The following is an 11,721-nucleotide window of genomic DNA, read 5'->3' as shown; positions in this document are numbered from 1 at the left end:
AAATACTACGATATTCAAACATCAGAATATTGTATGGACACACTAAAGATATACTTCAGCACACACAGTGCTTCTCTGACAGGTTTTGTCACTGAATTTACTTGAACTCCCTTAAAATTAATTAAAAATCATTTAGTATTCAAATTTGAAGACATGGTTCTAAAATCTCACATGCAACCGAAACACGTTAATGGAAACTCAAACTCAGCCACACTCCACAATGCAAATCCACCCCCGTCAGGCACAGCTTGGCGCGGGCGGTGGCGCGGGCGGTTAAGCGGCAGGTAGCAGGGGCACAGAATAGCATTGATGAGGAGCATGTTTTAGCTTTAATTCTAAAGGAAGATGAGTTAGATGAACAGAAATGCAAAAATGCTCTAGAAAAATACTGTAATGAACTAAAGGAAGTAGATCTAGACCTATCTAAAGTACATTTAATGTTAAAAGATGTATGTGAAAAAAAAAATGAAAAATGCAATGGCTTGAAAGACAAGGTTAATAAGAAATGTACTACACTTAAAACAGAATTAACAAAAATAATTGGAAAGTCATTTCCAGAAGATAATGACTGCACAAATCAAAATACATGTATGTTTTTGGAGGGAGCATGCCCAACAGATCTTAAAGAAAGCTGTGATAAATTAAGAGAAAATTGCAGAAAAAAGAGACGAAATGATGCGAAAGTAGATCTTCTTTTGAGAATACTCAGAGGGAATTTGAAAGATCAAGAATTGTGCAAAAAAAATATTGATAAGACATGTCTTGAAGTAATGGAAGAAAGCGATGAACTTATGTCATTTTGTTTAAAAACACCAGATAAATGTAAAGAACTCACGGAGAAAATAAATAAAAAGTGTGAAGATTTGAAAAAGAATACAAAAAAGATTATCGACAATAAAGATAGATCAAAAGAAGAGTGTAACTTGGAACTTGAAAAATGCTACTTTTACGGAACAGACTGTGATGAAAAAGTTAAAGCACAATGTAAAGAAATAGAAAAAAAATGTGAAGAAAAAACAAAATATATGCCAGTAGGGCTCATATTTGACCCATTGAAACCAGCAGCTACGTTAATGGAGGCTATTGGAAAAACAGAATTGTTTAAAAAAGACATTGGAAAACCAAATATAAAAGATACAATTGATTTATTAACATTATTAGCAAATGAAAATCTAGGCCAATGTAAAGATAAGCTTAAAGAATGCTATGAATTTTGTAAATTTATTCCACAATTAAAGGATTTGTACAATAACAGTACGAAGGAAATGGATCAGACTAAAGAAGATATATGCAATGAACTACAAGATAAAATGAAACCTAAATGTAAAACACTTAAATCAAAATTATATAGGTTGTCATTGTCAGATAAAAATGGGGATAGCGAAGAGGCCACACAATTAGGATGGGACCAGTTGACAACAGAAATTGATGAAGATGTTTGTGTAGAACTGGAGTCGAAATGTTTTTATTTGGAAAAACCTTGTGGAACAGCGGGTATTAAACTTGGAAATGCATGCAAAAATCTAAAATCAGCATGTTTAAAAGCACGGAAATTCAGAAAAGTGTATGGAATACTTGAAGAAAAATTAAGAGGAAAGTTGCATAATTTAATCATAAATAATGGCAGTAAAAAATGCGAAAACGAACTGTTGATTCTATGCAAGAAACTAGTGAAAACAGAAGAGGTACTAATAGAGTTGTGTTTACGGCCAAAAAGCACATGCATAACACTTGAAGATGATATTAGAAGACAAGGAGAAGACTTGATAGAAGCTTTGAATGAAAGACGAGATTTTCCAAATAATGAGGATTGTAAAGAATTAGAAAAGAAGTGTGAAGATCTAGGACAGGATTTGGAAGAAATTGAGCGTCCATGTCATACATTGAACCAACACTGTAATCGATTGAGAAATGCAGAACATTTGGAAGAAAAATTATTAGAAGGAAAAATAAAAGACTTAAAAAATGAAGCAAAATGTAGAGAAAATGTTAAGAAGCGATGTGATGACTGGGTTATGAAAAGAAAAACTGAATTTACTCTTGCATGCATCGAGCAAAATATTACTTGTCAGATCATTACGGAAAATATAGAAACTAAATGTTTTCTATTGAAAAAACATATGGAAACTCGTGATGTTATAAATCAGCTGAAACAAAGAAATAAAATAGAAGAAATTTGTAGTTTCTGGGTTCCATATTGTGACAAATTCACTCCAAGTTGCAATGAACTTGTGAAAAAAGTTAACGGAAAAAACAATGGAGTTTGTTCACAACTCGGCAAAAAATGCAAGCCATTCGTTGAAAGAAAAGAACTAGAAAATAAAGTAATTGATGAGTTAAAAGGCAATTTATCGGACATAAAAGAATGTAACAAAACACTTAGCATATACTGTACACAATGGATAAAAGCAGAGAATAAACTTAAAACTTTATGTACTGATAGTACTAATGCCAAAAAAGACTTGGAAGTTAGGGAAGAGCTCTGTGAAAAACTTGTAGATTGGGTGAAAAAACAATGTCCAAAACTGTTGAATGAAATCATTGAAATAAAAGATAAACTAGAAAAAGGAGAAAAAGAATATGAAAAAATTAAAAAAGAAGCAGAAGAAGCTATAAAAACAGCAGATCTTATTTTATCAAAGGTAAAAGCATTTGATAATGGCAACAAGTCTCTAGATAAAGATTCACCTAATACACCTAATGAAGGAAAAGGCACAACAGAGTTTAAACTTGTAAGAAGGAATACAAAAGCGCATGTAACAGAAAAAGAATTAGCAGCATTTGATTTGGTAGCAAGAGCATTCAATCTCTATGTAGAGTTGAAAGAAATATGTCATCATTCACAAAGAAATTGTGGATTTGAAAAAGAATGTCCAGATTGTAAGGATGCATGTAAAATTGTGAACCGTGTATGTACAGGATTGAAGCCACTGGAAGTGAAACCATACGAAGCAACAACTAAAAATGTAACAACAACAACCACAACTACAACGACGACAACAACAACCGTTACAGATCCAAAAGCAGCAGAATGTAAGTCTCTACAGACGACAGACACGTGGGTCACAAAGACGTCGACCCATACTAGCACTTCTACGACTACTTCCACAGTCACATCGAGAATAACGTTGACCTCGACGAGGCGGTGTAAGCCTACGAAGTGCACCACCGGAGACGATCCAGAGGATGTCAAGCCAAGTGAAGGTTTGAGAATGAATGGATGGAGTATAATGAAGGGGGTGTTACTAGCAATGATGATTTCAGTTATGATTTAAAAAGCAAATGGGCAGGATTTAATAATGGGCATGTATATTTAACAGATAAGACAGGGTAGGAGAGGAAAGAGTAAAGTAGATTGAGTCATCTCTTCAGCATCAATCGAAAGTGCATTATAACCAAAAGAATACGTGTCCCCTAGCCATTTGTCCCTATTATTTACCTGAATAATCTTTTTTATTATATACATTGCTTTTTTACAATCCATTTACTACAGATTAATTTTTACGTTTATCTCGCGTTTACCCCACATTTACCCCACACAAATTTAAAATATCGCGAAGTAGCCAACTACACGTTAAAGAAAGCGGGCACCTTTAAATGTATTTGGTACACACTGCTTCTCTGACAAGTTTTATCACTAAGTTTACTTGAACTCTCTTAAAATTAAGAATAATTTAATACTCAAATTTGAAGACATGGCTCTAACATCTCACGTTCAATCAAAATACGCTAATGGAAACTCAAACTCAACCACACACCACAGCGCAAACCCACCCCCGTCAGGCACAGCTTGGCGCGGGCGGTGGCGCGGGCGGTTAAGCGGCGGGCACAAAAAAATGATGAGATTGGAGAGGAACATGTTTTAGCTTTAATTCTAAATAAAAACAATTTAGAAGAAGAAGAATGCAAAAAAAGACTGAAAGAATACTGCAAAGGCTTAAAAAGTATAAATCCTGAATTAGATAAAGTGGATCAAAAACTACAAAAAGTATGTAAAGAAGATAAAATAGTAGAAGAAAAGTGTACAGGATTGAAAAAAAAAGTCACTCAAAAATGCAACGATTTTAAAAATAAACTTCAAGCAGCAGCAGTAAAAGAAATTTCCGCTTTGAAAGATAAGGATTGTGAAGAGAATGAACGACAATGCTTATTTTTGGAGGGAGCATGCCCTGATGATCTTAAAGAAAAATGCAGTGACTTAAGAAATAAATGTTATAAGAAGAAGCGAGATGAAGTAGCAGAAGAAGTTCTTTTAAGAGCGCTCAGTGATGATCTTGAAAGTGAAGACAAGTGTAAAAAGAAGATTAAGAGTATATGTATTATTTTGGGGGAAGAAAGCAACGAATTAATGCAAAAATGTTTTAATACGGACTCTCTATGCACATTTCTAGTAGAATTAGCAAAAAAAAAGTGTACTCTTTTGAAAACTGAGATAGAGAAAGTACTAGAATCTGATGAGGAATTAAAAAAAGAAGGGCATTCTTTACTTGAAAAATGCTACTTTTATGGACCAAGTTGTAAAGATAATAAATGTGGTGATTTGAAGAAAAAATGCAAGAAAAAAGGAATCATTTATATACCGCCAGACTCTGATTTTGATCCTACAAGACCAGAGGCCACGTTAGCAAAAAAAATAGGTCTGGAAAAACTTTATAAAGAAGCAGAAGCACAAGGAGTTGTAATTCAAAAAGCATTAGAAGGAGATGTTCTTGATTTATTAGTGTTTCTGTCAGGGAGCAACCCTTTTGATGAAAATAAATGCAAGGAAGTGTTCACTACTAAATGTGATTCTATTAAATATTTGGCAGAAAATATAGAAAAATTATGTGGAAATAAAACAGAACGTGAAAATAAATGTAAAGAATATAAAAAGAAATTTGACGAAAGAAAAAATGCTCTAATTGCAAAATTTAAAAACAGACAATTTAAAGAAGAAATCACATTATGGGGTGAATTACCAAGTTTCCTTAATCAAGATGAATGTGCAGAACTAGAATCAGACTGTTTTTATTTCGAAAATCAGTCTTTCGAGAAACAATGTAAGAATGTTAAGGTTGCGTGCTACAAAAGAGGGCTCTATGTATTAGTAAACCAAAAATTGCAAGACAAACTTCGAGGAAAGTTTCATGATACAAATGATACATCCTTTAAAAAGCTTCAAAAAAAGTTAGTAAAGGAGTGTGCAAATCTGAAAGAAAAAAGCAATGAATTATTTGTGTTTTGTATCCAGCCAAATAGTGCAGTTTCTATACTTTTAAGGGATTTGCATTTTAAAGTGGACCTATTACAAGAATATTTGAATGCAAGGCGAGATCTTCCTAGGAAGCAGGATTGCAGGGAATTGCGAAAGAAATGCGATGATCTAAAACAAGATTTTGAGGAACTTGAATGGCCCTGTCGTACTCTGGAACATCATTGCAATAGACTAGATATTGCAGAACAATTGGAAGAGAAGCTGTTGGAAGGAAAAACAAAAGATTTGGATAAGTTCGATTCATGTTTAGAAATTTTGAAAAAACAGTGTCGTGAATGGAGTAGAAGAGGAAGAACTCTGTTTGCTCTCTCATGTGTAGCACAGAATATTACATGCAAGATTCTTACAGAAAGCGTAAACTTTAAGTGTACTACGTTAGGAGTGCGCATCGAAGCAAGTAATGTTATAGATCAAGCAAAGAGAGATGACAAGAAGGAAACGATTTGTAACTTATGGGCACCCTATTGCAGCAAATTTGTGTCAAGTTGCCAGAATCTAACTACTGGTGATGGAAAATGTAAGGAGCTTAATGAAGTGTGTAAATCATTCATCGAAAGGAAGGATTTGGAAGAAAAAGTAGTTTATGAATTAAAGGGCAGTTTGAAAACAGAGCAAGAGTGTCAGAATACACTTGACAGATATTGCGTAGTGTGGAAGAATGCAACCAATAAACTTAGTACTTTATGTACAGACAAGGAAAAAAATGGCAAGCAAGATGAAGATGTCAGGAAAGAGCTTTGCAAGAAATTAATTAAAAAAGTCCAAGAAAAATGCCAAGAATTATCAAGAAAACTCACAGAAACCAGTCTGGAGTTGGAAAAAAAAGAAAAAGAATATAAAAACATTAAAGAACAAGCAGAAAAGGCTATGGGAGAAGCAAATCTTGTTTTGTCAAGGCCAAAAGCGCTAGGTAATGAGACAGCAAATGATGTTGTGGCTGATGTGCCTAAAAAGCCAAAAGACTCGGCACATTTTAAACTTGTAAAAAGAGATGCAACAGTGAAAGTAACAGAAGACGAAGCAAAAGCATTTGATTTGGTAGCACAAGCATTTGGACTCTATGTAGAATTAAGGGAGATATGCCATGATTTACTAAAAGGATGCGGATTTAAAAAGGAATGTGGTTGTGAAGATTCATGCAAAACGATAGAAAATAAATGCCATGGATTGAAGCCACTGGAAGTGAAACCATATGAAGCAACAACTAAAAACGTAACAACAACAACCACAACCACAACGACGACAACAACAACCGTTACAGATCCAAAAGCAACAGAATGTAAATCTCTACAGACGACAGACACGTGGGTCACAAAGACGTCAACCCATACCAGCACATCTACGACCACATCCACGGTCACATCGAGAATAACACTCACCTCGACGAGGCGGTGTAAGCCTACGAAGTGCACGACAGGAGAGGGGGATGAAGCAGGGGAAGTGAAGCCGAGTGAGGGGCTGAGGATGAGTGGGTGGAGTGTGATGAGGGGGGTGTTGGTGGCAATGATGATTTCATTCATGATTTAGATGTAAAGTGGGAATGGGATATAAGAGCAGCATGTATATTTACTAGATAAGAAGGCAGGTTAGGGCAGGAAAGAGTAGATATGATCTCTTCGGCATCAATTGAAAGTGCATTACACATAAAGTAGCGTGTTGCCTGTGCAAATAGCCTGTGCCCCTCGGCTGAGTGGCCGCTGTTGTGCCATGTCGTTATCAGCGCATTCAGCGCCTACCCCGGATTTACCCCGCATGAAATTGAGGTGCACCGTACTGATGGAGAGATGATGGGATAGAACAATGGGGGGAGTGGAGTTGGGTGGGCGGTATTTTTTATGTGTGTAGCGTTGAGGTTGATGAGTGGAGTTGAAGTTTGTGAAAGTTGATATAGGCGTTGACAGGGCGTTGACAGAAGCGTTGACAGAGGCGTAGATATAAGAATTGATATAAGAATTGACAGAAGTTACTGTTTAGGAAGATTTCCATAGTGTATTTGAGCATTGTTATGTAATTTTGAGCATTGTTATGTAATAAGATCAAGATTAGAGCCAAAGAGAAGAATTTTTTGAGAGATCAAGATGAACTGTAGATATTGAATTTGAGAGTCACTAAAAAAAATGAATGAAAGGGAAAGAGATTGAGGGAGGTAAGATAGAGTATGTCGTTGAAATGAAAGAAGCAGTTTAAGGTGGGGGAAGATGAATTTTTTTAAAAAAGTAAAAGTAGGTGATGAGCTGGGAGGGGGAGAAGTGAGTGGATAAAAAAAAAGAAAAAAACAAGAGAGAAGCGTTTAGAGGAGTAAAAAAGGCGTTTAGAGTGAAAGTGAGGTGTAGTGAAGGTGTTTTTGTGGATTTAGTGAAGGTGGACATAAAGTAGATTTATGTAAATAAATGAATCATCAAGGATAATTGAGTGAGAAATAGAAAGAATAGAATATAGAGGAGTGAATGTGTATAAGAATAGCGGGGAAAAGTGATGGGGAAAGAGAGAGGGGAAATTATTTTTTTTTATTAAAGTAAATGAAAGGATTTAATATGATTAAAGCATGGAAAAAATAATAAAATGGAAAATATGAAAAATACATGAAAAAAAGAAAAAGCATAAATTGAATCTAGGAGGAGAGAAGAGTCAGGAAAAGTCGTTTTTTTCTTATAAAACACGCTGAATGGGGAGAAAGTTGAGTAGAGCCAAAGTCGAGGGGGGAAAGAGGGTGGTAAATAAAAAACAGGAGTGCCACATGAGAGAGCACAAAGGAAGAGGATAGATTGAAAGGAGGAAGGGGGAGAAAAATAAAGACTTTTTTATGTAAATAAAAATAGGTGGAAGAAACAGATCAGAGTTGGGGTCGATGAGAGAAGGAGTGGTGAGTAGAAAACAGGAATGCCACAAGAGAGAGAACACATGAAGATGCTAGATTGGAAGGAGGAAGGGGGAGAAAAAAGATGACTTTTTTATGTAAAATTATTCAGATAAAAGTAGGTGGAGGAAACAGATCAGAGTTAAAGTCGAGGGGAGAGAGGGTGGTAGATAAAAAACAAGAACAAGAAGAAAGAACAAGCAGGAGTAAAGATTAGATTTAAAAGAAGGAGGAGGGAGAAAAAAGATGGATTTCTTGCATAGATAAAAATAGGTGAGAGGGAATTGATAGCAAGTGAAGTCGAGGTGAGGGAGAAGAGTGATGGACAAAAGGTGGATAAAAAAACAGGAACAGAGGGAGAAAACAGGGAAGCAAAGACAATAGAATAAAAGGATTAAAGGAAGCACAAGGAGAAGAGGAATCAAGGAGGTGGAGGGCGGGGTGAGGGAATAAAGATAGAGAAGGGACAGGGGACAGGGGAGGAGGAGGGCACGGGACAGCCGGGGAGGGTTACGGACAGCCGGTGGGGTATAAATTGGGAGGAGAGAGGGGGGAGGGTGGGTGGGTCCTCTTTGCAAGAAAAACCAAAAAAAAAGGGTTTAGAAGAGAGTTCAGAGTGGGGGTTTAGAATGGAATTGAGGGTCAGGTTTAGGCCCGGGTTTAGGGTCAGATTTAGAGCACAGAGGAGGGTTTATTTGTTTTCAGGCCCGGACCTCAGCGAGGCTTCAAACTGCAGTTTAAAAGGCGAAAAAACGGAGTTAAAAAACGTCAGATTTTAATTGAAATTGGAGGGTCATTAAGAGGGTGTTTTTAGGAGAATTTCAAGGAGAATGACTTAGAAATGGCCTAAAGCGAGGGTTAGATGCAGGAAACGGGGGTTTAGAAGAAGAGGGGAGGGTTTAGAGGAGAGGGGGAGGGTTGGGTAAAAAAGGGGGAGGTTGTTTCCATGGCAACGAAAACAGCCAATAGGATTCAACTAAGGTGTAGATAGCGTTTAGATGAGGTTAGGATAGGGTTAGAAGGAGAATAGAGTTTGTTTTGTAAAAGAATGACAAGAGAATGGCAAAAAGATTGCAAAAAGATTGCGTTTTAAACACACGGTGGAGTAGTCATAGGCAGGTCAAGGTCACGTGACCAACACGTGAAAGTCACGTGAAACGAGGAAATTTGGGTGGGGTGAGGCCAAAATTTGGAGGGAGCACCTGTGAGGCATTGTTTAGACGAGAGGCAACGAATGAACGTTGTTTGAGCAGGGTAGGGAAAAGAGTGCACCGTTTAACCAGATAAAAGCACGGGAAAGACAATTTAAGAAGTTTGAGGGGGAAACGCAGTGTGGAGTGCTGGTAGGGGAGGTCAGGATCACGTGACCCACACGTGACAGGATTAAAATTTGGGTGGGGTAAAGCCAGGAATTGGAGAGAGGCAGTGCAAGGTGTTGTTTGAAGAGGGGGTAACGAATGAGTTTTGTTGAAAGAGAAAACGACTCAAAAAGTTGAGTTTAAACAGATGAAAGTGTAGGAGGGGCAATTTGAACAATTTGGGGGAAGGAGGCGCAGTGTGGAGTAGTCGTAGGCAGGTCGAAGTCACGTGACCAACACGTGAGATGCACGTGAAAGATTAAAATTTGAGTGGGGTAAAGTCAGGGGTTTAGCAGGAGTAGCACAAGGTGTTGTTTAAGCGAGAGGCGACCAATGGACTTTGTTTAACCAAGAATAAGCGTAAAAAGTTCAGTTTAAGCAGATGAAAGTGTAGGAGGGGCAATTTGAAGAGTTTGGGGGAGGAAGCGCAATGTGGAGTAGTCGTAGGGAGGTCAAAGTCACGTGACCATCACGTGAACAGTTGAAATTTGAGTGGGGGTAAAGTCGGGGGTTTAGCAGAAGTAGTACAGAGAGTTGTTTAGGCAGGAAGCAACGAGTAAACTTTGCTTAAGAAAGGAGCAGCACAAAATAATATTTAAACAGAAAACAACGTAAAAGTCGTGTTTAAGCGAAGGAACGCGTAAGAAAGGCAGTTTGAAGAGTTTGGGGGAAGGAGATGCAGTGTAGAATAGTCGTAGGGAGGTCAAGATCACGTGACCTCACGTGAAATACACGTGATACGATTAAAATTTGGGTGGGGTAAAGTCAGGGGTTTAGCAGGAGTAGTACAGAGAGTTGTTTGACAAGGGAACGACAAGGAGAGTTGTTTAAGGAAGGAGGGTGTTAAGAAGTCATGTTTGACTAGAGGGAAGCGTAGGAAAGCAAGTTTTAAAGAATTTCTAGAGGAAGTGCAGTATGAAGTATTGGTAGGGAAGGTGCAGTGTGAAGTATTGGTAAGGGAAGTGGAGTGTAGAGTAGTCGTAGGGAGGTCAAGGTCACGTGATCATCACGTGACAAGATGAAATTTAAGTGGGCTAAAGGCAGAAATTTAAGTGGGGTAGCACAGAGTGTTGTTTGGGCAGAAGGTAACGAATGGATTTTGTTCAAGCAAGGAAAGCATAAAAAGCCATGTTTAAGCTGAGAAACACGTTGGGGGTAGCAGTTTAAAGAGTTGGGAGAGGGAAACGCAATATGGAATAGTCGTAGGGAGGTCAAAGTCACGTGATCCTCACGTGAAAAGCACGTGACAGATTAAAATTTAGGTGGGGTAAAGTCAGGGGTTTAGCAGGAGTAGCAGAAAGTGTTGTTTGACAAGGAAACGACAAGAAAAGTTGTTTCATGAAGGGAGAAGTATGAAAAGTCTTGTTTGAGCAAAGGAACACGTAGAGGGGCAGTTTAAACAGTTTGGGGGAAAGAAACGCAGTGTGAAATAGTCGTAGGGAGGTCAATATCACGTGACCCGCACGTGACAGGAAGAAATTTAAGTGGGGTAAAGACAGATTTAGAGTGAGGGAGTACAAAGCGTTGCTTGGGTAGGAAAAAGAGAATGGAGTTTGTTCAAGCAAAGGACGACTCAAAAAGGCGAGTTTAGTCGGATGAAAGAGTGGGAGAGGCAATTTAAAGAGTTTGAGTAAGGAGATGCAATGTAAAGTAGTCGTAGGGGAGGCTGAGATCACGTGACCATCACGTGACAGGAAGAAATTTAAGTGGGGTAAAGGCGAGTCAATTTAATGGAATTAATGTAGAATTTGGAGGTTGAAACAAGTAGTTTTAAGGAAGTTTTAGTGGAGTTGTTTTAGTTGAATGGTTTGAAATGGTTTTGATGAAGTTTAAATGAAGTTTGAGTGGAGTCGTTTTGAAGTTGATGGAGTCGTGTTTTTTAGCGTTTGAAGGTTGAGTTGAGTGATTTTGATGAGTTGTTTAGTGAAGTTATTTAAGTGGGGTTGTGTTGAGGTAGTTTGAGTGAAGTTTGAGTTAAGTTTAAGTGGAGTTGTTTTAAAGTTGGTCAAGTCGCGTTTTTAGAGTTTGAAGGATGTGTTGACTCGTTTTAATGGAGTTGTTTAGTGGGATTGTTTGAGTGAGGTCGTATTGAAGTTGTTGGAGTGAGATCGATTTGAAGGAGTCGATGAAATAAATGGTCCCTGAGATTAGGGTTAGGGTTAGGGTTAGGGTTAGGGTTAGGGTTAGGGTTAGGGTTAGGGTTAGGGTTAGGGTTAGGGTTAGGGTTAGGGTTAGGGTTAGGGTTAGGGTTA

At 37.7% G+C, this 11,721-nt stretch overlaps 2 protein-coding genes across 2 annotated transcripts; both read left to right on the top strand.

The window, feature by feature from the left end:
* Positions 1-242: 242 nt before the first annotated feature.
* Positions 243-3,275, top strand: T551_03684 (uncharacterized protein; the record flags this gene model as incomplete). The annotated part of the gene is made up of 1 exon (XM_018375947.1): positions 243-3,275. A coding segment is annotated over one exon (3,033 nt), but the record flags the coding sequence as incomplete, so codon positions are not given.
* A 509-nt stretch (positions 3,276-3,784) lies between these two features.
* Positions 3,785-6,781, top strand: T551_03683 (uncharacterized protein; the record flags this gene model as incomplete). Its single annotated transcript, XM_018375946.1, has 1 exon — positions 3,785-6,781. A coding segment is annotated over one exon (2,997 nt), but the record flags the coding sequence as incomplete, so codon positions are not given.
* Positions 6,782-11,721: the final 4,940 nt, after the last annotated feature.

Source organism: Pneumocystis jirovecii (genome assembly GCF_001477535.1).
Source record: "Pneumocystis jirovecii RU7 chromosome Unknown supercont1.25, whole genome shotgun sequence".
NCBI classification, from domain to species: domain Eukaryota; kingdom Fungi; phylum Ascomycota; class Pneumocystomycetes; order Pneumocystales; family Pneumocystaceae; genus Pneumocystis; species Pneumocystis jirovecii.
Note: the sequence above shows the minus strand (reverse complement) of the source record. Positions and strands in the feature narration are given on the sequence as shown.